The 26,777-nt window shown below is 38.6% G+C and overlaps 2 protein-coding genes across 4 annotated transcripts; one reads left to right on the forward strand and one right to left on the reverse strand.

The window, feature by feature from the left end:
* The first annotated feature begins 314 nt into the window (after positions 1-314).
* On the forward strand, positions 315-19,993 carry ELMOD2 (ELMO domain containing 2). Of its 3 annotated transcripts, none has more exons than XM_081077827.1 (9): positions 315-408; positions 1,539-1,686; positions 3,617-3,645; positions 5,875-5,969; positions 7,321-7,450; positions 8,740-8,873; positions 11,999-12,067; positions 12,879-13,012; positions 16,425-19,993. In XM_081077827.1, exons 2-9 carry the CDS (start codon positions 1,545-1,547, stop codon positions 16,568-16,570), a joined length of 879 nt encoding a protein of 292 aa, XP_080933953.1. In that variant the 5' UTR covers positions 315-408; positions 1,539-1,544; the 3' UTR covers positions 16,571-19,993. The 3 variants fall into 3 exon arrangements, with proteins under 3 accessions (XP_080933953.1, XP_080933951.1, XP_080933952.1); XM_081077825.1 differs by having other exon boundaries at positions 348-1,021; positions 16,425-19,992; XM_081077826.1 differs by having other exon boundaries at positions 354-720; positions 16,425-19,992.
* A 665-nt stretch (positions 19,994-20,658) lies between these two features.
* UCP1 (uncoupling protein 1) lies at positions 20,659-26,389 on the reverse strand. The gene is made up of 6 exons (XM_081077828.1): positions 25,953-26,389; positions 25,113-25,311; positions 24,483-24,677; positions 24,283-24,384; positions 23,383-23,563; positions 20,659-21,274 (listed from the first exon to the last, which is right to left on the reverse strand). Exons 1-6 carry the CDS (start codon positions 26,079-26,081, stop codon positions 21,160-21,162), a joined length of 921 nt encoding a protein of 306 aa, XP_080933954.1. The 5' UTR covers positions 26,082-26,389; the 3' UTR covers positions 20,659-21,159.
* Positions 26,390-26,777: the final 388 nt, after the last annotated feature.

The raw sequence follows: 26,777 nt of genomic DNA on the forward strand, positions 1-26,777 counted from the left end.
TGCTCCTTCCGCGCTCCCGTGCAGAAGCAGTAAGTACACGCTCACAACGCGTCCCCGCCACCCGCGGTGCACAGCGAGCGCAGTCTCCACAGCGGCGCTAGGAAAGACCAACCTTTGGCGCGGGGCGTGCCTCCAGCAGCCGTTGCCAGGGAAACCGCTGGGCGTCCCTAGAATCCGAGCACGCGCGCCCAGGCAACCCGGCGCGACTTCCTTGCTGCGTTAGCAATTGGTGGAGCGCGGACCAATCGAAGGAGGCCGGAGGCGTTCCTGCGGGCGCCCTCCCTCACTTCCGGGTCTCGGTGCTTGCTGGGAGCGCTCTACAAGTAGCGTCATTTCCGTTGCCGGCTGTTTGCGGTTGGGGAAACCGAGACGGACTCCAGCTCCCCATGGTTCTTCCGCTCCTGTCAGGTGGCTGCTGTTTCTTTTCCTCTCGCCCCGAGCTGCTTCCGTGCGGGTGCGCTGAGGGCTCGCGGGCTGCGCGCACCCCGCAGTGCCCACGGCAGATCCGCGGGGCGCCTGGGCGGGCGGGGCTTTGTGCAAGCCGCTCCCTCCCACTGGCGGCCGCGCGCGAGCTCGGCTCCGCTGGGCTTGGGCAGCGGGACTGAGCGCAGCGACGCCCCGAGGTCGGGGTTGCACAGGCGCTGCGAGGCGTGCGGTCCCTCCGCGCGGCAGTTCTTCTGTCCTGAGCGCGGACTGGATGGGTTCGTTTTCGAGTTACAGGTCAGCCCCTGTCAGAGGTGCACGTTTTCCGCACTGACCTGCGGGGATTTCGAATGGGACAGTCCCTAAGGGGCAGGGCTGGAGATGGCGTCTCCCTGGGCCTGTTTCCCGGAGGCAGGAGATGAGCTTTTTGTTTGTTTCTAAGTCCTCGCTTGCGTTGCCCCCACCGCGCTTCCTTTTGGAGCTGAAGATTTTTCTTAGGACTTAAAAAGATTCCGTTTTGCTGAGGATGTGGTTTATTGCTCTTCGTGGTTTCTCTGGCCTTCACCTTTGGAATGGAAAGTCAAGACTTGGCCAGGAGGTGATCTACAGAGTGTTCAGTCCGTATCCTTGAATCTGTAAGCCATGTGTGGTGTTTCTAGGTGCTGGCATCACCCGACTGTGGAATAGATGTCACTGGAGCTATTCGTGGGGATTAAGAAGGGTGTATGCCTCGTAATGATTCTCATATGTGGTGTATGAGATTTAATTGTTGCTTAGTTGGGTTCTTTGGGTTCGGGAACTGTTGAGTTCCAATGTTCAAAGAGTGAGAAATTAAAATAAGGAACGGAGAGCTGGAATCTTAAGTAGTTATGAGTTTTACAGTTAATTTTTTAAAAGTGATAAATTGACCATTGGACCCGACATCATTTAATTAATCTAAATGGTATGTATTATATACCGGTCGTTGTTTTCTTCCATTCCTAAACACTGCTACAAAATAGACACAGTGGGATAACCTGGCATATTAATTTGAGGTTTGATGAGTTGGGTAGACGAATTTTTTTTCCATCTTACTATCCACTTTAAGGTCATTAAACATATGTTTCCTTCTCCAGGAAGAAATGTTCATTTCTTTGTGGGAGTTCTTCTATGGGCACTTTTTTCGATTTTGGATGAAATGGCTCTTACGACAGATGACGGGAAAGTGTGAATTGCAGCGAATATTTGATACCTATGTAGGTGCACAAAGGACACACAGGATAGGTAATGTTACTCAAAAAGTATTAAAAACTAATAAAATTTTAATTGTGAATGAATATTTTTTCTCAGTACGCATAGTGACAGATGCCCTCATTGTGTATCCTGATCAACTCCCTTAAACTCATTTTCATCACCTCTGATATCTAGCTTTGAAACCTTCCAGCTCTAAAACTGTATGATTTTATGGAAAAGGGGATTATTCTTTAATTCCTCATTGTGCAAACGATGATCTCTGGCTCCTGAAATTCGTCAGTTTTCTCTTAGATTATAGCTGCAAATTATATTCTAGAGAAAAATCTCTACTTCTGTGAGCCCTTTGAAATTTTCACTCAAGTGATGGGATAGAGTGATTGCATCTAGATCCATTTTCATGCTGAGCGTCCTTCATCAATTTTTTAATCCCTTATGTAATTCATGAAGGGACAGCAATAGGTATCCAGTGCTCCCTAGGAAAGAGTGTTAGACTCAAAATCTGCATTGTCCAGTACTCTGGCCAGAAGCCACATGCGGCTATTGAGCACTTGAAATGTGATTGGTATAAATGGAGATGTGAGGAAGTATAAAACATACACTGGGTTTCAAAGACTTTATATGAGCAAAGAATGTAAACAAATTCATTAGCAATTGTTTGTATTCATTATATGTTCAAAAATATTTTGGCTATATTGGGTTAAAATATTCAAATCAATTTTGTTTCTTTTAATATGGTTACTGGAAAATTTAAAGTACACGTGGCTCACATTTTGGCTTGCATTATATTTCTGTTGAATAAAATTACTCTGCTACCTTCTGAAATTCATCAGCTTCTAATACATAATTGAAAATATTGCTTTAAATTAACATACAGAGGAGTGAGAAATGTGGCAGAGGTCATTCTCTCTTTGGCCATGATTAGGAAGACCAGGGATCAGCTGCAGTGTATGATCACTGTGTTAAACGGAAAATCATGAACTTAATCAGACCCTCTTTTGTGTTGAACAAGTGTGCTTCAACTAAGAAATCTACCCCTATGAGATTTGGAGAGTGGGCATTGGTATCCAAGGCAACATGGGAAGGGTGAGAGAATGAAAGAGCAAGCCTCAGGGCAGCTGGATGACTGAAGTTTAAGTACTTCCTAGTTTTCTCACAGCTTTGTGGCTGACTGAAATTATTGCCTGCTCTTTTGATTTGCCCTTTTGACTGCTCTGAGAAGAACAAAGTACCTCTTGATAAGAAATCTTGGCAGTATGGGTTGGTGTTTTATAATGTGGGGAGAAGAACATACGTTTAAAGCCTAACTTTGTGACAAAAGCACTTTTCTCAAAATTTTCAAATTGCTGAGAAAAAGACTGTAAGTAAATATGCCAATTAAAAAGAAAATAAACCAGTAAAAATGTTCTAGTCATTCTTGAAACAAGACAAAAATGGAGAAGCTCTTTTGCTGTATGTCTGGTTAGAGGAAGGTTAGGCAAATAGTCTAGTCTTTTCATTTTTGCCCCATGTGTTGTATGATTCAGTTGGTAGCTCATCAAATTTCAACACTTACTCCTGAAGGCTAAGAAATGAAAACTATGTAGTAGAGAACACTCTCACTGTAGTCTTAAGATGAGTTTCTGGGACCCGAGCTAGTCTGAGGCAGCCACGGGTGAATTCGCAGTGGTTGGTTGGTAGACACTCGGGGATCTGCAGAGAAACAGGTGACTTTGGGGAAGTTAGGTGACTTCATCTCTTTGCTCTGGTATACTGTGTTGGGTTGAGGATTTTGGAATCACATCTAGTTCTCTGTACTGTAAGGATGAAATTTTAAGGTGTTTGCTATGTTATTCATGTAGAAATTATATCTTTTAGAACTATTAAAGTAATTTATCTCTGCCTTGGTATTTATACTCTTTGTTTATGGAGTAATACACAAACAACATTTAAGTGATAACTTTCTTTTTTTTTTCCATTTCAGAACATTCCTTGACATACTCCAAGAATAAGGTAAGTTCCTATCATGGTGATAATTCTAGAAAATTTAACAAGGAGGTACTTTTTCTTTAAAAGAATGCCTTAATTTTAGAATTAATTACTAATATCTTACTGGAAGAGTCTTTGCTGTAAAGAGTACTTACTGTAAAGAGTGAAATTTTCCCACTTTAGAAGTAATATTCTACTTTTAAAATATTTTATCTATGTGTGTGTGCATGCGCTACTCATACATAAAGAGATATTTGAATACTTTGTTCTGTTCTGAGATTTTGCTTGTTTTGCCTCAAGACTTGAGAGTTTTGGAGAAAGCGGGGTCTTGGGGGAAAACCTTCTTTTAGACTGTGTCCTTAGCTAGCTTCTCATGTGAGAGGAAAGCAAGCAATTTTGGGTAGTTACAGACTACCCTGGGTCATGTACGTTTTGATCCGAAGTAAGTTATAGCTCATACTATATTAGTGAGCTTTTGCTGTGTAACAAACTTATAAAATCCCAGGGGCATATAACAGTATGTTATTTGTTGCTCATGTGTCTGTGGGCCAGCTGGAGAGACTTCTTCAAACTGGTGTCAAGTTCAGGCCTGTTCCAATTGTCTTCTTCTGGAACAGTAGTGAGTACCTGGGGAATGTTCTTGTCACAGTGGGTCATTGAAGCCCTAACTACACAGATGTATTCTGTTTCCTGGTGGTGTAGCCATTACTATTCCATTGGCTGAAGTAAGTTATGTGGCCAAGCCCACGTCAAGGTGGAGAAATATGGTGTAAGGCCATGGTAGACATATGGGGTATATGATTCCATTACAGGGGAGTGAAAAATTGGGACCAGTGATTCAGTCTACTATGTTCTGTACTTCCCTAGTAGTTCAGATTTTTTCTATATTGACATGTGGTGTGGCATAGGTAGAGCATGGGTCATTTAGATCATTGTTTGAAATTCCATTGTAGGGCACAGCCAGCATTAAACAGTAACGACAAAAGGAATCGAAAATAATTAAAGAATATTGGTCATAATAAGGTTAAATATTGTTTTACGACATTTTAATTTTAGTTGTGTGTGTATGTGCATCTGTATATATTTTAGATATCCATATATATATGTGCTGTATGTATGTACTTGGTCATGATGGATAATGTGAGTCAAAAATATAGGATCAAAAAAATGTTGACTTGCTACTATCTAGTGTTATTGATATGAGTTACTGATTCATACCAAAAACAAAATGGACCTTGTTGAATATTGCAACATATCAGTTACGTTCTGGAGAATGACTTATTAAAAAAAATGAAGCATTCACACTGTGTATATACTAACACAAATGTATATATTTTTGTCAATTATCTCTTATGGGCAGGATGTGAAAATAGATACAAATAGAATCTGTCCTCAAAGAATTTTCCACTTAATATATAATAAAGTCATAAGAGTCATGGGAAGATTACAAATAAACAATTATGGGGATTCCAAGAGAGGACATGTTACTTCAACTTGAATGGAACCAGGGAAAGCTTCCTGGGCCTGGTATGTGAGCTAACTTAAAAATGGGAAGAATTGATAAATTTAGAGATTGAGGAAAGGAGCATTTCAGATGAAAGCGCAGGATAAGCAGAGAAAGGATGGGAGTGTTTTGCCTGGATACCAGAGCGGATTTTGATGGTAACTTACAGAGGGACAAGAGTTAAAGAAACTCAAAGGGTAAGGAAGACCTGCACTTGCTTGGTTGTTGAAAGGAAGGACCCAGTGGACATTTGTAGGCCAAATTATTTAAGAAATCTGTTTCAAATGCATGGAAAAAAGACTGGAAGATTATATGCTAATCTGTTACGAGTGGCTGTTACTGGAGGTGAGAGTTCAAGATTTTTTAAGTTCTCCTTTGTGCTCATCTGCATTTAAAATTTGACTTGTACATAAAAATTTTTGTACCTACATCTTTATTATGTAATTTTTGAATTTTATAAAAAGTGCTTGCTTCATAAGCACACTGTGGCTCCTTTGCTAAGAACTCATCAGCTGACAGCCTGTTGATTCTCAGTTAAGGAAACTTTTATTGGAAGCAGCATGCTACTTCTCTTTTAATTAATTCAATAATTAACTGATTGAATTTAGTCCTAGTGGCAATTTGAAACAAATTTGTTTTGTTTTGCATTTTAATATCTGCATTGTAGATTTGACTAAATACCTCAAAACATACTATTCTTTTTCAGCTATAAGGGATTTTTCTCAATCAGCTTTTTGTCACATCAATAGGTTTTACAGAAAGCGACACTTGCTCAGAGTGAAGTGGACAAATGTGTAGAACGTATAATGAAGGAAAAGAATATTAACCCTGAGAAGGATGTCAGGTACGCTGTTTTTCCAGCATTCTCTTTTGTTCTGCACCCACATCCTGTGAATTGTAGAGATCGCACGCAGTTGTAAAACATCAGAGGTGAAGGGATTGTGGAGAGCATCTCTTCCCACCATTTCACTTCGGTACGTGAGGAATTGAGGTCCCGAGAGGTGAATGATGGGAGCAGAACTAAAACTGTCTCTCTTGGTTCCCAGTCCAGTACTATTGCCAGTTTGCCATGGGCCTTCTTTAAGGTAACTTACCATCACTTTCCCAAAGTTAAATAACTTAAGCTACTATGTCCTTGTTCTTCAAAATTCAGTTCCTCTGTCCTCCTCCAGGAAGGTCCCTCTGGCTCCTCCAGTCTGAGTCAGGTGACTTTGCTCTGGCCTCTCACAGAGCTCTCTGTCATAGCATAACCCATTGTGCTGTAATCATTGGTGGACTCTTGCTTTTCCCCTCATAAATTCTAAGTTCTGTAAGAGAAGGACGTGTCTTATTCCATTTTTGTGTTCCCAGCACTAGTACATTGACTTAGTATTTAGCAATTTTTTCCTTTATTCAGCATTTTCTATGTACATATAGGGGAAGGGGCAATTTGTTTTGGCTGGAACAGGGAAGGGTCCAGGAGAGACTGTGGGGCTGGTTCCATAGAAGAGGTGACATTTGAGCTGGACCTTTTTGAATGGGTAGGGGAGGGCATGCCATGCAGAGAAAGAGCGCCAACAAGGCCCAAAGTATCTGCGTGTGTGGGAATGAAAGGGAGGCCTTTGCAGCTGGGCTTGAGAACCTGCAGAGTGGTGCTTGGAGAAGTGAGTGGAGGTACACGCCGAGCTTGCGTGCAGCTGTCCTCTGGGTTCTTGTGGGGGGGTTTTTTTTGTTTTTTTTTTTGTTTTGTTTTTTTTTGTTTGTTTTGTTTTTTAGCAAACAAGATGTATTGTGGATGGAGAGAGGACGGTCAGAACTCGGAGATTCTAGCTTGGGGAACAAATGATTAGTGATGTCATTAATTGGTTTAGAGATGTACGTGCTTGGAAAATGAAGTCTGTTGGCAAATGTGGCAATAAAGATTAGGGAATGTATGAAATTGCCTAGAAACAACATGAAGAGCAGGACAAATCCTTGCAATTGCAAAGTTTGCTGTTCCTACCATGTCTCGTATTCTTTCTATGCCTTGTTTTGTCATATCCTACATGATAGTTTGTGTAATGTTTTGTGTTGAAGGAGGCTGTTGATGCCTAGTGTATTAAACTGAAAGCTAGGAAATGGTTTCTAAATAGACACACGAACCAAAAACCATGGAAGGCTTTACTTTACTGTGATATGAAGGCATGACTTTTTAAAAATAATTTTATCATTTTTAGTTTTAAAATCTGCATGAAGGCATGCTTACTGCAGATATCTGGTTATAAACAGCTCTATTTGGATGTAGAAAGTGTGAGGAAAAGGCCATATGATTCTGATAACCTGCAACATGAACAGCTGCTTCTCAAGGTAAGTTTTGTTTTCTGTGTTTGGCGTTACTGAACATTGAAAACTAAATCAGACTTCAGCTGGTAACGTCCGTGTGCAAATCCTCGAGACTAATACAGTCATCCAGTTTCTTTGCCCCTTAGAGAATTTTATTATGTTGGTGAAAGATTTTTAGTTAACTCTTTAATAATTTTCTGATAAGCATCATTAAAATAACTCAATTCTTTTTTAATGCTCTTAATTCTGAAATACATTATAAACGTATAAGGGAGATCTGTTAGTAATAAAAGAAGGGACCAGGTAAAACCAATCTAATTACTGGATTTAGCTTCAGGGCCAGAGTCCTGACCCTGTTTGAAAGCAAGATCACAAGTCTTCACATTTTATTTTAGGTAACAGGATCCTCCTTTTATTAGGAGTCCTTTGCTCAACAGTGCCTGAAATGGTAGTGAAATGGGGGGGGAAATGCAGATATTCCTGTTTTGTAAAGTTTTATAAAACTCACACCAGTTTTGTAAATCTGTTTTGCTTGATGACTTGTGTCCAATTTAGAAAATGATTAATTTTTTTAAACTTTATTTTGCATTGATTGGTTTGTTGCTTGCTATCTAATACTTGATAGCTGTCTTACATTATCTTAGGATAGCTGTCTCTTGTTTGATCTCAGTCTTAAGGAATATAGTTAGTTAAAACAAAGTCATCTTACTTTTTTCTTTTAAAACCGAAAATTTGTAAAATGGTTATCATATGGGTTGGAATACTATTAGTATTATTCCTTCATTATTCCTTCATTCCCCTCCCTAACTCAGGCCTGTTTTCCTTCTGATTAGGGACTAATCATCCTTTCATAGAATAGAGCCTACATAAGTATATATTGTCAGAGGCACGGGCCAAGTGCGTGACAAGTTCTGAAGGAAGCAGTGTGCCAATTACCAATTCTGGTGTGTGCATACAGTATATATATATGCATGTATATACATACGTGTGTGTATATATATATATACACACGTATGTATATACATGCATATACATACACGGACACATGTAAATAAAGGCATCTCATTATTTTAGATTTCTGTGTATTTGTTACCTTTTCAAAATTTATTCTTTGTTATCAGTCTTCTAAATTGGAATAAGTATATGACTTCTTTTAGGGATCTCTAGACACAGTCTTTGTTGAACCTATGATTTGCCTACAAAAGTTAATTGAAAGCATTCAACTTACTGGTTACGTCAGCTATGAGAAGGAAAATGTATTTGCAAATTAGGAACATCACTATTATTTGTAATATGGAAGCCTGTTTGTACAGCTTTGGGATCTTCTAATGCCCACGAGAAAGTTGAAGGCTAGAATCTCCAAGCAGTGGGCTGACATTGGTTTCCAGGGCGATGATCCTAAAACAGACTTCAGAGGCATGGGGATACTTGGATTAATCAACCTTGTGTAAGTGAAAATAAACTTTTTTCTCTAAATGACATTACATGTACTCCCAATCTAATTTCATACTATTTCTGAATTTTAATAGCTGCAGTGCTAAAAGTATTTACTAATGTGTTGGCAACAACATAAAGACATTGGAAATATACCTATGTGTGTGTGTGATTTCTTTACTTACCAATACTTTCCCTCTTTGTCTTCCTGGCCTCCCTTCTGATACCTCTTTAGAATTATTTACACTCTTTTCTTATTCTTCTTTTCCTCTTGCCTCTTCTCTCTTGGCTCTCTGATTCCGTTTTGGGAAATGTAACCAGATAAGATAATAATAAAGTCTCTTCACACTTATTCTTTGCCATACGTGCGAGTGATCTCAATCCCTGACTTTTCAGAACCTGTTTGGACTCGCTCTCCTTTTTTTTCTTTAATACTTATTCTTGGGCACATGTATGAAATTGCGAAATATGGAACTAAGATCAGAATTGAGAGCCTAAATTATTTAGAAAATAAACTGGAAGATTACTTTCCTCCTATAAGCATAATCAAATGATGAATGACAGTCTAGTGTTTGGGTCTATGCTTGAATTGTGATTTATAGGCTACAGTCTATAAAATACCTGGGAAACCTAACCATTAACAAAGTGGGGATAGTCACTGTGAAAAAGATCAGTCCTGAAATTGAACTAAATGATGTTAATGTTGAGAAAAAAATATCTAAGTCAATGTGGACAAAGCTATTTTGGGGGAAAATAGAAGACACAGGTGGTTTCAATATGTACAGTTTTTCTCCAGTTACCAAAATACTTAATTTTCTATAATACCTACATTTAATGAATATGAAAATTCCCTATAATTTTACCTCTCAGAGATAAGCAAACCACAGTAGTCTTAAAAATAATAATAAGCACAAAAAATGAAATTGCCAGTTTCCCACTTTGATAAACAGAAACTTCTATTTGGAATTTAAGTAGAATATATTTTGTTTCCAGTTGGAAAAATTATAAAATATTTTAAAATTTATTCACAACACATGATTTACTTGTTTCTATTCTTTAAAGACCATGTTTCTTGGTACTTGTAAGCTATACAGATATTTGAATCGACTCACTGTCAATTAGATACACACTATTCTGGTGTTAACTTTTTCTGAATAACCTTGCTTCTGGCTCTTTTCCTCAGAAATCAAGCTTTTTCAGCATTTACCAGAAGATAATTTAATTTATCTTAAAATTTAAATGATTTAATAAGTTTGATTCAAGACTAGGGATTCTGATAGACCTTTTAGTGATTTAGAGATATTTTAGTCTATTTAGATCTAATTTCTACTAATACGAAAAAAGATTCACATATACATATTAATAATTATTTGCCGATGATGTACTAGAAGTGATTAAAAACAAAATTAGCTCTAATTCCTCTATAATCCTGTTTGTTGTCCTGTGTATGGAGCTATGACACTTCAGGATCAAAATAAACATAGTCGCACAGTCAAGAAGCAGACAAGCTGTTCAAATACCTTTATGTAATTAAAAAAATTTTTTCTTGGCCTTTGTCACCTAATCTCTTGAGATATTTTGTTGCTTTGAAGGATAGCTTACAGTTTGATAGATAATGATGTTTAGGTAAGTGAATGCGAGGTAGGTACAGAAGAAGAAAGGATATTGTACAGAAAATAAATTTAGAGACTAACAAATCTGAGTAGATGGGGAGATAGAAGCAGAAAAGTAGAATATACAAGTTAAGGCCAAAAATGTGTGTAAGAAGGGAGACCGTGAAGGAGGAAGGAAGGAACTCAAGGCAATATATTGTGAGGAATAGTTTTCCTTATTTGCATAGGTGTTACATTTCTTAGATACTGTTAAGATAGTTGACTAAATCAGGTCAGCAAGGAAATTAAAAGTTGTTCTGTGTTACAGATTGAATATTTTAAGAGTAGTTTGAAACACTAATTACAATTGAAACTCTGTTACATTATTATAACACTAATGTAACACTGAATTATGTTAGGAGTATTATGTTAAAAAGTGAAATATAAATACTAAAGGCATGTTAGAACCAACTAAGGGATACATGTTAGAAAAATTAGAGTATTTAGGGAAAGCAGTACATCAAAACAGGACTTTTTCCTGTTTGGGTTTTATAGATCTCTGAGAATCTGTTGAAAGCTTTGCATAGTCTCTCCCAGAAAATGTATACACATGAAAATTTTGCATAATTTTTGGCGATCCATGGATGCCCTTTCATTCATGGACTTCTAAGTTAACAACCCCTATTGTAATGGGTTGAATCAGAGCCAGTGAAGAAAAATGGAAGTCTATAGTGTGAATCCATAGAAGAAAAAATAGGTGAAGATTTGATTAGAAATTTGCATGCTTTATGAAAATTTCAGTAATTGTGCCTTCTAAAATTTAAATAAGCCATGTAAATCCAGTTTTTATTCTATTTCTTATCCTCACATAAACATCCAGTCAGGCATCATACATATATATGTGTACATGTATATATATGATTCCTAGTGTGTTATGAGGTGACCCAACAGATTTGATCTCTTTCTTCAAGAGTTCAAAGAGGTTGCATGAGTACAAGCCAATGGAATGTATGAGCCTACAGATAGATAGCTTTATCATGTACTTCTGTATTAATGCCAGTATTATGCCACTGATCAAGGAGGGTTTTTTAGCGCAGAATGAAGGTTATTGACTTTCTTCTGATTGCCCTGAAAATGGCCTTACACAACACACACTTACGCTGTGATTGAAGGAATACGCCAAGGTGAAAGGAAGAGTATCCCAACAGGTACATACTGGCTATTGTATAGAAAGCTTAGAACAAACAAATAAACAAAAAGAACTCTAGATTATTTTTTTAAGGTAGGTAGAAAGTCTTGTTAAATCATTTGTGTGTTGAAATACTTTGGGTCTTGACAAGGGCTCCTGTACTGGATAGGCTTGATAGCTCAGAATTAAATTTTGATCAGAAGCATTTCTTAGTCACTGAAACTATTTGTGATGGAGATCAAGATTTTCGTGCCAGTACTAAGGAGTGTCATTTTGACAGTAGCTTTTAAAATCGCTTCTGGATATCTTCAATTTGAATGACATGTTAATTTCATTATTTTTCTTAAACTTTTGAAGGTATTTCAGTGAAAATTATACCAGTGAGGCTCATCAGATTCTTTCCCGTTCAAATCATCCAAAATTAGGGTAAGCTGGATGTATTAAAGAAACTGTAAGCTCTTGAATTTAAGTTGATTAAATGATCTGAATTTGAAAGTATTTCAGGGTATTTTTTAAATGAGATTATTTTAATGAATAAGAGCTTGTAAAGGATATTACATGATGCATTATTTTTAAGGCTAAATGGGATCATAAACCAATTTTGTATGTATTTCAGCATATTTTTATTACAAGATATAGTTTATAAAATGGAGATAATAAGGACCTTTATAAAAATTTATTGAGAAATAGATTTACAAATAGGAATAGGGAATAACTTTGAAATAGGAATAGGAAAATGAGAAATAGCTTTGAAAATTGTGAAGTGAAATGCAAATTGAGGTCATATTAGCTTTGTCATTATTATTTTATTTTTATATTCCAATGATACCTGTCTTTGACAAAACATTATAGCTGTATTCTTAAAAGTAAATACCCTCATAATGGAAGAGAAAAATGTTACATAGCCCAGTGTTTTTTAGAAATCAATGAGAATGTATGTAGTACTCCTTTTAATTTTTTTGTAAGGATTTTGGTTTTAGACGTTCATGTGCCCAGAGCTTTATTTTTATTTCCTAGATTTCATTTCTTAGTTTATATCCAGAAAATCAAATAGCTTCTAAAGAACATTTTTAAAATCTATTGTGGTTTATTTTTTTTAATATGTAGAGATTATCATAAAATCAATACTGTGTTAAAAGTGGATCAAAGTGACTTTTTTCTAATTCTTTGCATACTTTTAAATTTATTTTATGAGCTATTTGGCTAGCTGATATAACTGATAATGTTTCTGACATAGGTATTCTTATGCAATAGTTGGAATCAATCTAACAGAGATGGCTTACAGCTTGCTGAAGAGTGAAGCTTTGAAATTTCATCTCTACAACTTTGTTCCCGGTGTACCAACAATGGAACACTTTCATCAGTTTTATTGTAGGTATTAAAAGGAGATAAAACTAGATATTTCTAAGAGAATTGTTAGATCATTAGGAAGGTGTTATATATAGTACCTCTATCAAGCATATGGCTTAATGGTTATAGTTTTATTATTTAGGATCTTAGAAAAAATGGAAGATAATGGAAGATAGGTTCCCAAGAGTATTTTGTACTGCAGTTTCTATATTTGTATTTAAAGGTTCAGTGATGCAGTTTCTTCATATTCATGCAGTTTTTCTGTAGGGATCCATTTTCCAGTCAACTATAAAATGAATTTTCCTTTTTGAGTACTGGATAATGAATGCTGTTGAGTCAAGGACAGATAATTTTGTTACTCTTGTAAGGCAATTTAATTTCAAGGACCTTTTCACCCCTCGCTCCTTTTAAGGCCAGGCTTTCTCCTATTAGGTTGGGGCTAGGTACTAAGTTTCTAAAGCAGTCATTACTACCGCTGTTCCCTGTGGTGATACATTACACTGAAGGTTTAACTGAAGGAGCCTGTCTTCTGAAGATGCTGCTCAGAAGTAACAAATTCAAATCTAGCTTAGCTTTTCTACTCTGCTTTTCTTGATCTTTTTGTGTCTTTGAATGTCGTTTTTGCATGTTGGCAGGATACAAGAAACTATTTAGATAATGGCCAAATCAGAACTTCTTCAACTCTGTTTGAAAGTGCCATTAGGGTCTCTTTCCCAGGACCTCCCATCTGGGTATAATCATTAAATCCAGGTTTGCGTACTTCCTAAGTTTCTCTTGTATTTGTCTACTTTTTCCCATCCCCATTGTAACTTCACAACCTCAGGCTTTTATGACTAATTTACTGTAATCGCTTTTTTTACCAGTCTTCTATGATAACCTTCTTCCAGTTCTTCCCTGTAGAGTGTATAGTTATTTAAAATGGAAATCTAGTCATCCTACTCCACTGCCTACAATTCTTCAAAAGGTCCCATGACAAGGCCTTGTGTAATGCAGATCTTGACAATCTCTCTGGACTCACCTTTTGCCACACACCACCTCCCCACAGTGTAAAATTTAGGCACACTGGTCTTCGTTTAGTTGTGCCAGTATATCATGCTCTCTCGTGACTCTGGACCTTTCACCCAGCCTGCAGCACTGTTCCTGCCCCCTTCGTTCTCTCCAGGTGACGCCTAGTCATCTTTCAAATCTCAGTTTAGACGTGACCTCTGGGAAGTTTTATCAGAGACCTTGTTCTTTCAGTTATCCAGTTTTCTCTCCATTATTCATCTTTCCTTCTCTACTGGAATATTCCTGTCAGACTACAGACATGCTTCTCTGTCTCCCACTCCCATCAGTCACTTGCTGTGTGGCAGATGCTGTTGTAGTAACTGGGGATAAGTCTCTGCATTTAGGAAGCTTTTATTTTCAAAAACCAAACTTTAGTATAGCGTCCACCTCCAGATACCACTATATTTACCTGCTCCCCTTCAGCATAAGTCTTTTAAGTGCTGTTTTCATTTCCTCACCTTCAGTTTTTTGGGTTTTTTGTTTTTTAACTTGTTTCTCTCCCCACTACTCTGCTGAAACATTTTTTTCAAAGACACCAACAGTCTCTTTTGTGGCTGAATGAGATTGTCACATTTTTTCCTTGACGTTCTTGATCCGTTTAACAGCACTAGGCATAAATGGCCGTGCTTTTCTTCTTGAAACATTATCTGGGCCTTTCTGATGCCACACTTTTTTTGGCTTTTCTCCTGTCCCCCTGGCTTTTCCATAGACTTTGGTGCTGACTGCTCATCTGCTACCTCACTAAATGTAGGGGCACCTCTGAGCCCAGCCTGGGGTCCTCTTCTCTCGTTAGCCTTCATCCTGTCCCTCCATCATCTGATCCAGTTCCTTGTTGGACATACCATCTGTGTACTAAGCATGCCAAAATGTGTACCTTCAGCCTACCTTCTCTCTAGCCCAGCATCTGTATGTCTAGATTATTTTTTTATAGATAAGGAAAAAGGAGCTCATGTGGATGGTCACACAAAGTAGGAGTCAATGCAACATGTTTATAGATGGAAGGACGGGTTTTTCAGGTCCCTAGGGGTACAGTTGATTTTGGGGGGGCTGAAGATCCTAGCAGGTGTGAGATGCTGTCCATTACCATTCCCAGGTTGTCACTGGTGTTTTGTTTAATACCTTCCTGGCCCTTCCTGACTTTCCTGGAGATTGTCTGCATGCCTTGTCTGCTCCTAGATATAAATAACAAAACTAGGTCAAAATTGCCCCAGCCTGTATGTCCCTTAGTGTAGACCATGAGACGGTGTGTTTGTACTGAGAGCGTACAAGGGCCCCTGGCCCTCACCCCGCTGGGGCTCCGACTCAGCCAGGTGCCTTTTGTAGGGGTTAGGCATTTCGAACAGATTGGTATCCAAATCTGCATCTTCCTCTTTCCACTTCTTTTCTTTCCTTTTGTTGCTGGGGAACTGTCCTACACATACAAGTCTTGCTTGATTTCCTCTCCTAACTCAGTGACTTTAAACGTAGGGCCTAAACTCTGGGAACTTTGCTAACTGCCTCTGATGTTTGCTTTCTCTGTGAAATCTTTGCTTGTTTAATGTTGCCCATTGAACATCAAACAAATGTAAAAAGAAACAACCAAAAAACTCCCCCCAGTAAGCAGTTCTTCATGTTGAAATAAATCCAGGAGTGTGATCGGTAGGAAAGCAGTGCAGAATGACCCCTGGCCAGTATTTTCCCCTGGAGACTGGCGACGTGAGTGTCTTTGGCTGTTGTGGGCCTCACTGCCACAGGGCCAGCATCTTGGTGGCTCCTGTCTGGGAAGCCGAGGTGGGACAGGCGTGACAGACTGAATCCAAATAGGGTGTAGCAGTGATTTTACATTTGCATTTTCTGCTGGAAATATATCTGCTTTCATTAAATACTTTTAACATTTTCAGGATTAATTTGTCTACTGTAATGAGGATATTGAAAAACAAAAATGTTAGGCCTATTTAGAGCTTATGTATTCTTTTTCAAAAGAGAAGGTGCTGATAGTTCATGAAAAAAGTAGAAATATCTCTGAGAATTAAAAATAAATTAGAAAACAGCTTCTCTGTGCAACATTTTCTAGTTACTTTCATTATTGTGTTTCAGGGTCTCTGGGAATAACGTTTTCTGTTCTCAGGGTTATCTTTTGACAGTACTATATCTCTTAAGTTCGAAGGATTTGATTTTTGAGACAAATAGTAAATGTACACTGAATGTTTTATTGAAATTGCTGTTTGTTTTGAACATACAAAAATATTTCTTATAAAGTGCCTCGGGTTTCTAGTAGTTTAAGATGATTTTTGATTATTGTACCCTAATATGCAATTTAAAGGATGGGTATATACTTTTAAAATGGGATGGTTTGGATGTGATATCATTATTGAGCACTATATGTTTTATTTTTCTTTAACCACAGGTTATCTTGTTTATGAATTTGACAAGTTTTGGTTTGAAGAAAAACCAGAAAGCATTATGTATTTCAACATATATAGAGAGAAGTTTCATGAAAAGATCAAAGGACTCTTACTGGATTGTAACGTATCACTTACTTTAAAAATGTGAATCATCCCTAGTACCTTCTATTTCTACAACATTTTGCACACACAACAGAATTTATATGTTGTAATAGAAATTTCTGATCAATTATACTGCTTATATATAATTTCCTACAAAAATATTTCAGAAATTCTATTTAAGAAAGCTAGTGGACAATCAGTGTATGTTTACAGTTATTTATACACTGTCCTCCAAAGGTAACTTGTCCTTCCAAAGATCCCTCTGCGGAGTCATGTGAACTATAGTTCGGAACTTGGGGCTTAGCCCATTTAGTATAAATGTACAAATCAGGTATTTGTATTAAATGGGTTGATTAAAATGTGTAAAAAGCAGTTTTTACTTTTACATGTTGTAGCTCTCAAGTTGGTATCTTTGCAAAACTCTTAGGATTTTTTGTTTTTGAGTTTGCAAATGATTGTTCTTTATTTCCTTTCCCTTATTTTATTTGTAGGTTAATTAACAGGGAGAGTAGTTCTTCACGGTTTTCGTTGTTTGCAATCACATGTCAGTGTTGCTTCAGTAGTACCAACGAGAGCATAGGCGTGTCAGACAGAATGGAGGATCATGGCCTTTTTAATTTATCTGATTATTTAGCACAGATAATGAGAGGAGGACAGTAATAGAGACCAGCTTTTTGTGTTTTTAAATCCACACTTTAAGATATCACAGTGTTATTTTAAAGCTTAAAGGCATTTTCTTATGTTCAGTATTTGCTTTTTGTCACTTGTAGAAAAGAACCTTAGTTAGTGCTTGGTGTGAGAGCCTGTTAAGGGACTTCTCTCCCTGCATGTGTTTATGAAAAGAGATGTATTTGCTAAGAAAATCTTGATTGTATTCAAAGGACAGTTGCTGTTTCAATAAAGCTGTCTTTGAACATAAGCATGAGGAAAACTTAAAGTTTTTTTAAAAATCTCAGTTAAACATCGTTGGTTTATTTTACTTACTGTTAACTCTTGGCTTCTCTTTGCTTTGACTCCATGGTGTTTCTAGATAATGATGTATGGATTTGGTAGGTGTTCTTTGAGGTAACAATCTGTGGGATCCTGAAGTAGCCTGAGGATGATGATTGTGCATTTTGTCTAGCTTTATTCTCCTAAGATCTCAGGAGGGCAGCAAGTGTGTCAAGGATTGCATAGTGACGCAGCTCTGATGGGAACGATTTCTTCTTTGTGTGTTTTAGACACTTGTACTCAGCAAAACTAAGAGTTTGAAGATAGGTTCATCTGATGATTAAGTTCTCCTTAAATCCTACAGAAACCAGCCTGCTAAAGACAAAATGTAATCTAAAACATGGTGGTAGCTGGTACATCTTTCAACATGGTATATATCAAGTGCTGAAGCACTGGCTCTTATGTCAAGACCTGAGACTTTCAAGTATTTGTTCATTTCTATTGACAAAGCTTTCCAAACTTGCCAAAGAGAAGAGTGGTAAAAAATTTCCGATTGGAAAATACAGATGCAGTGTTGTACAGCACATACCTTAAAGGTGCACGCATTAAAATTATGATTTTTCTCAATCAGATAAAACTATTTTTAAAGTTGTGTTCATTTGATTATAATAGTAGCAGTTTAGCTATTCAGTATTAGAGGAATTTTAAAATTGGTTTCTTATAAGAGAGGTCTCAACCTTGGGAGTATCTTACCTTGATTTTTTAAATGTTTTCAGTGCTTTATCATCCAGCTAGAGTTCTATGAGATGTAGCAAAATACTGATAAGGATCAAGTGTTAACCATTAAAGTTCATTTTTATCAAGGTGTTTATTACTATTACATGGAAAGCAATTCTGTCAGTCTTTTAATTTTTATGCTGAAAATACTTTATATTTTAATCTTTCAACAGTTGAGATCTTGAACTGATTTAAACCTTTGTCAGTATGCTTAATAGAAGAATGATTCAGGTATGGAAGGGGAAACTTTTTAAGTAATTAACTTTCACTTTCTAGGGAGAAAAGAAACTTTTCAATAATATTTTTAAAATATCATTAGAAAGTTTGCTCAATAATATGTTCTTTAAATCCACCTCTGTACAATATAGATATTGTCTATTTTTCTTTAAAATAATCAGTAACCATTTCAAATAGTTCTATAGTGAATTGGTCTAAAATCTACCAACAGATTTTAAGGTTTGATAGTCTGGAAACCAAGCTAGGTGTCACCGGTTGTAAATTAGAATGTAACATGAGCCTTCTGACTTTTATGTGATAGTGACATAGATGAAAAGAAAAATAGAATGATTGTGTCTGCCTTCCTACTTTTCCTTGCTTTCAACATATGTATGTTAGAATTTTATGTAGTCTTAAAATCCATATTTAGAATCTTACCTGTTTCTATAATAGTAAACTACCAAAGTAGTGATAGAACTGAAGTAGCAGGAAAATTATGTTTGTTTTAGCATCAACAAAGTGAATCAGTGTTGAAATGAATTTTTGTATGTGTCAGGTTGAAGAGAGTGTGCCAGTGAAAAGAATAGTCTACAAATATAATTACAGTGGCCATAGTTCAAATATATTCTGAAAGATACTCTTTAAAGAATGGGAGAAATCAGGAGACATCAGTGAACCTAGACCAACCTCTCTTTGTGTATAAATGTGGTGATAGCGTTAGATATAAAAATCAGTGTCTTACTGACACCATTTACAGTTTAGAAAACAGAATCTTTTCCTTGAAAATGCCCATCCTGATTTTTTTCTATTCTAAAAACTACTAGGATTTGTATGTATTTTTCTATATGAAAACAAATGTACTCTTCATTCTTATTCCAGTGTTCATAGTTTGTGTACTGTTTCTCCCCTTTGTTTAGTGAGATAGAACTTGGTCAAAGATTTGCTCAAAGGAGAAGCATTGCATGAGTGTGAAAAGTGGGGTGCTCATGGCCAGAGCAGAAAAAGTTCCACGTTATCATGGCACAGAAGAGAACAGGTTTGGCTTGGAGAGCAATAATGTTTATTATCCTTCTTGAATTAATGATGGGGGACCAACAGCTATTTCCTCAGGATAAACGGTCCACCCACCTTCTCTATGAACAAGTCGGGGCAGGCTTAATTTAGGAACCTCTCTGCATTAGCAGTTTTTTAATGAAAATTAATGGAATTGTTAAGAATCTGAGAGAAATCATGAGTGAGCTTTTTTGTTTTGTTTTGTTTTTCTGGCTTCAGCTTTTGACAAGAAAAATTTTAAATGTAGTGCAGGTAAGACCCAACTGCTACCTTACTATGATAGGGCGGGTCTGTTTCTGTTAAACAACGTATTCAAAAAATATTTAAGCAGTAGCTTTTCCTGGGGGAAAAAGTGCTGGTTGGCAACCTAAAGAAATTGATTTTTGTCTACTTTGGATGAAGCAATTAACTTCTTATGTAAAAGCAATAGTTGAAATGTGATGTCATTTTGTTTGGAATGTTGTGAACAAATAAAAAACGTGTGGAAACTATTATAAGCCTTTCTGTTACTACTTCTCTCCTCCCAGCCTCTCCATCCCATATTTAAGTCATTTATGTTTGTGAAACAGAGCTGCTCATATTTAATCCTTTAGTCACGTTGCTATCTAATGCACTAGCTCAGACTACACAGACTTTGCGTGTGTGTGAATTTCACTCATCCACTGATTCCCTACTTCACATGTAATTGGATAGATCCATTTGGACTTGCTGGCGCTTCTGCTGCCATTCCTTGTGTTTGGCTCGGACACTTCTTGTTTACTCTTTCCCGATTTCTTCTGCATTGGTTTGTAGGAATGAAAAAGGTTACTACGGCGTTAATGACAAATTTGGCTTTGCTGGAAAGAGGCCCTGAAGATTCATTTTCACCTCAGTCTTTTCCTCTATCTAAACCCAAGGTACCTTCCAGCTCTAAACTTCTGTGACTCCAGGTCATGTACACACTTTGATTCTAAAAACAACAATGCCCAAATGAACTTAGTATCTTACATTAGAACTCGTTATACATGCCATAAAATATAGACTGAAAATCTATACTAACATTTCAAGTAAGTTTATGCCTATTGATTCTAAAGACCCTCACTTGCTATTGGGCAATTTTGTACTCTAGGTGAACTCCAATTCTAACATTCAATATAGATCCAAAAAAGACAAATTTGAAAAGGTATTAGTAGTACTTTATTGAATATATTAAGTGGCAATTGGGTTAGTAAATAAAAATAAAACAGTAATGTATTCTTTGAGAACTCATTTTTAAGTATAAATATAAAGTGCGTTTCACTAGTTTTCCTTTTCTATCAGTCTGAATTACAATTAAGACATGTTAAAATTTTTCATATTCAGTCATTAACCCCCCCCCCCACCAAACACATGCACAAAATGTTCAATCAAATGCAGTAAGTTATCTGGACATTACATTTGCCAGAGTGTATCCTGAATGTCTTGCTTTCCCCTCCTTGAAACACTGAGAATAAAAGTCACAAGAAATAGCAGGTATTAGTTTTCCTTTGAAGAAAAAAAGTCCAAAAATCTCTACTCTACCAGAATTCCTTTATCTTTTTAGGCTGCAATAAAGTGGATAGGTTTTTTGTTGGATTTTTGTTTTCCATTTCCCAGTGAACAGACTCCCCTTGGCAGGTGACAGCCTGTTCCTGAGTAGGATTATGTGGCACAGTCCACTGTCTGCCTCGACTTCATCAGTTCTCGTTTCAGCTGCTCAAAGCACACAAACATGATGACGTTCCAGGATCCGAGTCTCAAGAAGGAAGGCACTAATCTAGGAAAGTACATATCACCGTTCTATTAGTTTCCTTGAAATTCTTAAAGCCATTATGTATAATACAGGCAGTTTATGCTTTTGATTTTGCCACTCTTCTCCTGTGAAGAGGCATAAAAGTACCTGTTCATCTTTCCCTCCACTGCCTAAAGCAGAGTTTCATCTGGATGGCCTATATTGCTTCAAAACAAAACCAGCTGATCCCAATCCCATCAAACCACAGCTTAGCTCCTTTTTCATAGCCTTTCCTTCTTTTTTGAGAGGAGGGGACATTTCTGTTTTGTTTGCTTTGCTTCGCTTTCTGAATGGAAAGTAGAAAACTACCATGTTTTCCTGAAAATGAGACCGGGTCTTATATTAATTTTTGCTCCAAAAGACGTATTAGGGCTTATGTTCAGGGGATGTTATCCTGAAAACAACATGCTAGGACTTATTTTCTGGTTAGGTTTTATTTACTGGAAAACACAGTATTAAAAGAGGAAATAAAAGGAGAAAACAGAAGTGATGAGTAAGTAGACCGTTTTCCAGAGTCACGAAATTAGTGCTATCTAGATTTTGGTAGCTCTTGTCCTTAAAAAGACTGTCAAGAGTCTAAGTGTATTTTTGGTTTGCTTCTGTTTTTTGGTGTTTTGTTACTGTTTGTTGTTTGTTTTTTTAATTCTGCCAATCTATGCAAGCCAAATGATTGATTTTGAATGCCTGTTTGCAGGAGAAAAAGATGCCATCAGTTAAATCTGCCGTGGATACATTTTTCTTAAGAGATCTGTCCTGTAAAAATCATCTCCAAAGATTTATTTGGCGGGGAGGGAGGAAGGGGCCTCTTAACGTATATCTCCTGACTCCTGGTTGTGTGTGTTTTAATTAAGGTAAAATACACATAACATAAATTTACCATGTTAACCATTTTAAGTGTGTAATTCAGTAGCATTAAATACATTCACATTGTGTGCAATCACTCACCATTATCCATCTCCAGAACCTTTTTGTCATCCCAAACAGAAGCTCTATACCCATTGAAAAATAACTCCCTACTATACCCTCCCCGCAGCCCCTGGTAACCACCATTCCACTTTCTGTCTCTATGAATTTAACTACTGTAGGTACCCCAGATAAGTAGAATCATGCAGTATTTGTCTTTCTGTATCTGGCTTGTTTTATTTAGCATCATGTTTTCAGGGTTCATCCTTGTAGCACATATTCCCCCCCACTTTGAAATTTAAATTTCAAAGGTTTTAAATTTGAAAAAAATTATTAAATGGCTAATGGTTAATAACTGATATATCTGTTTTAATTTTACAATATATTTCATTTTTATTGTATCACAAATACAAATTATAGTAAATTGGAACCTTTTGTATAATGTGCATGGTGCATTTATGCTTTATAAGGTTTGAGGCATTGCCTTACAATTTTTAAGGCTTATAGAATTTTGATACTTGACTGTTAGTGTAATCCTTGTTGAGTATATGCATTAATTAGTTGATACTACATTTTTTTAGAAAGGTACTCCTCAATATAATATTGCTTTATGGGATAATGTTATCTATACAATACTAGTTTCTATACTATACAATGTGGATGTCTCAAAGAAATAAAATATAATAAGGAAGACTATACTTACGCTAGAAAAAAATGGCAAATAGTATCTGACATAGTAATAATCAAACCGCATCGTTTTCTGCATCACTTTTCTAGATCAATGGCATTGATTTTGCTCTAGTTTTGCTTTAATGTAATCTAAAAAACTGAGTCCATTAACATAGTAAAAATCATATCTTGTTTTCTCATAGTCCTCTAGTATGCTTTCCCTTCACTTTATAATTCTCCTGCCCAGAGAAGGCAAAATACTACCTACATTTCTAATAGATTGGGACCAAGGGAAAAATCACTGGTTTCGAATGAGCCTCTTATCAAGGCTGAGAAAATATCATTTCCCTACACAGTGGAATTGGCGGATTGGAGAAATTGATGGCAAGGAAAAGGAAACACTAAGAGTCCTGCATGTACTGAGGCTGGCAAGCTGCATATCAGTTGTTTAGATGAGACATGTCCCCAAGCACACAGCTACCCTGAGCACAGCATTCTAGATTCGGAAGGTCGTAGCTTACCCCTTGAAGAAAGCCGATGGTCCTTCCTTGGTGAACATTGTCATTGCGCACTTGGGCACACTTGCGTACTGTCCTGGTGTAGAATTAACAAATCTGGTTTTCACCACATCCACTGGAGAGGACAGAACCGTTGTGCAAAATCCAGCAATAACAGCCGACACGACATGGCAGGGCACATCATCTAAAACGGGTCAATGAAACCAGGCAACGTCAGACATTTGGGAGGGGCTGCTAGTTTTCAGTTGTCCTTATAAACCTATTGATAACAGGCGGTCACCCTGGATGTCTTCTAAATAAGTAAAATAAGATTATACTTCCACTAGAAAAGGATGGCAAATAGTTCCTGGCATGGTGGGCTGTGTTTTAGGAAAATGTCCCTTCAGTTTTCTCTGCGCCCTTAGGCTAAGGCATGATGCCTGATGTACAGGCATCTCATACTTTTTTATTAAAGTCATTGTCCAAGGGGAATTTCAGTGTCTGTAGAACCTGTTAGAATGTTGTTTTTAGGAACTTGCCTGATGGTGCTACATTTGGATAAAACCACTGATGAACTCATATAACTGGCTTGTTTGGATACAGTGCAGGATGGACTCACCTCCTGACTCCTGCTATATAAAGAATAACATGTTAACCAAGGTCTCATATATTTGTATTAAACGAGAATAATGCTGATGTAAGAGTACAGTTGCATTTTGTTTTAAAAAAATATTACAGAACTTCTAAAACTTAGGGCTTTGGCCTTTTTCTGCTTCTCAGAAGTAGTTGTATCTACTGTTCAAAATACTTAATTTTTTTAAAAGAAAACTTACAATTAAGGGATTCAGAATAACGTGGCTAGAAAAGCTTTATGATGAAATTGTCAGTGTGCAGACCTGTTTGTTGTATAGCATAGGAAGTTACCTGCTAGTATTTCGTTTTTCACAAGGGCCTCCTTCATTAGGTCGTACGTTACTAGCTCTGTGCAGTTGATGATGACATTTCTCGCCAGATTGGGAGTAGTCCCTGGGGGGGAAAAATGTTTAATAGCCCCATGATATGAAAAGGGGCTAATTTGATATATGTGTCTTAATGACTTTTAAATCCACTGTGAAGTTAGTTACCTTTCCAAAGACCTGTGAAGCCTTCAGTTGTTGCTATAATTCTGTAAGCGTTGTAAGTCCCAGTGTAGCGAGGTTTGGGACCATATAGATGGCTCTGTGCTTGAAGTCTGACCTTCACAACCTCTGTGGGTTGCCCAATGAATACTGCCACGCATCCAGTCGTTAGGCCAGCTGAGATCTTGTTTCCTAAGCTACCTGTTGCAATCCACAGAGAAAAAAAAATATCAAGAAAAAAAAAATCAAGACCCAGAATGTATCTATATGTCTTTTTAATTTTAATAGTATTATTGTATCTTTATGCTTAAACATGTGTTGATCATGCACTAAATATGTGCTAAATCGTAGTAGAGCTGGAAGACTTCAAAGCTGACTAAACTTTTTAAAATATGAAGACTTTCAAGGACAAAAGAAACACAATGCCTATTAAACACATGGCTTTCTTGTATTTAGCTTTTTTTTTCCCCCCCTCCCAGCATTTCCCAATTGGGACGAGGCACCCGTTCAGATATTGGTGTTTGCTTGCCAAGTTGTTATGAAGACCACTACCCTGTGTGTAACATTTTCTGAACAGAGCTGCGCCCCGGGCATGTCTCTGGTTGTCTGCCCCTCTCAGGAACCCTTCTTGCTTACTTTCTTTCCCTGTGGTGAAGTACTCCTGCACGGTGTCATAGAGCCCGATCCTAAGAGAGGCAGAGCTTATCTGTCTCTGGAAGCCGGCAGGCAGCCCGCTGTAGAGTTTCACTGGTCCTTCTGTTTTCACCAGAGTGGTGATTGTTCCCAGAACGCCTTTATACCTAGGGGCAGTGGAGGTCGGGCATTCACCTTGGATCTGGAAATGAGAAAAGTACAGGTCAGAGGGAAGTGCAAATTGAGTGAGTGGTCCTACCTGGTGAGGAGGAAATAAAGACTGGTATCAGGCTGTCCTCCGTGGAAAAACATTACGCCAAGATTTTTCCCACTATGTTCCTATTTTCAGTTCCTTTTCCCTTCCAGCAACATCGATCTGCCTTTCTATACATGTATATGAAGAGAGAGAAGCTGCAACGCAAATGTTGAACACTGCCCCCCACCCCCAACTCTCCAGACCCCTAAGGCAGTAGGATGGGAAGGTGTCCCTGCTTAATCACAGAAGGAAGGAGAAGGAGCCTGGCTTGCGAAGTCCAGAGAGGCTGATATGCTTAGGTCATGGAACACTTCGTGCACCCAACGTGTGGAGGTTTCATTAGTCATGGTCAACCCATCCTCCGTGGCCCTTGTGGTTCTTCAGTTAATGTCAGGTTGGAAAGTTCCAGTTTCCAACCCAAATGCATCCAGTCCTGTGACAAGGACACACTGGCTTTTAAGGTGGCCACCTACCCTACCCACCTACCTGAGAAGGGCGGTTAAACCAAAGCCAGGATCAAAGGGGCACACATCGTAGGCGTCCCCTCTCTGCCCTGAGATGTCCCCCATCCCCTTCCCGCTCGCTACCTGTAGCCGGACTTTGGCTGTGTCCAGCGGGAAGGTGATGGCATCCGCCACACAGGCCGCCACTCCGGCCGAGATAATCTTGACCGTCATGGTGGGCGGCGGCACCTCGGAGGCTGTCAGGCCCGTCATCCTCACTCAGGTGGCGGAGCCTGCCGGGGAGCAGGGCTGCAGGCCGAGGGTGCCCGTTCTCGCTGCCCCTTTCCTCCCGTCCCGGGGCAGCAAACCTGAGCTCTCTGCCCTCTGGGAAGCCGCCCGCCGGCAGAGGGGCCGGGAGAGCGCAGAGTGGGGCTGAGTGCGGCAGCGCTCCCTCCGCACCCTCGCACCAGGAGCACCCCCTGCGCCCGTGGCAGCGCCTTGCGCTCTGCCTGCGGCGGGGGACTTATGTAGCCTGTCTCCCGGGGCGGACGACCCGGGCGTGGGACCTGCAGGGCGTGCCCTGGGGCTCCGGGCCCTCCCCCCGCATCCTCGCGCGCCGGGAGCCGCCCTCCACCCTGAAAGCGCTCGTTTGGTACCTGGCGGGCTGCACCCGCAGGCTTCCGTCCCCCTCAGGCTGAGCGCCCGGGGCTGCGAGGGGAGCAGCGGGGGGGGGGGGGGGGGGAGGCGCCCCCAAACAGGCTGGGTCTCGGTGGTCCCGGTACAAGGTCCCGCCGACCCCCAGCTCTCGGAGGCAAGGGGGGGGCGCTCCTCTCATTCCTCTGAATCCCCAGGAACTCTGCAGGCACCGTCCACCGTCCTCTCCTTTTCACTATTCTCCACGCTCTGACCTTTTAAAGGAAATAAAATGTTTCGTTTCAGCACATTTTGTAGGAGGGTGTCAAATGATAT

The sequence above is a fragment of the Rhinolophus hipposideros genome (assembly GCF_964194185.1).
Source record: "Rhinolophus hipposideros genome assembly, chromosome: 16".
In the NCBI taxonomy this organism is placed as follows: Eukaryota; Metazoa; Chordata; class Mammalia; order Chiroptera; family Rhinolophidae; genus Rhinolophus; species Rhinolophus hipposideros.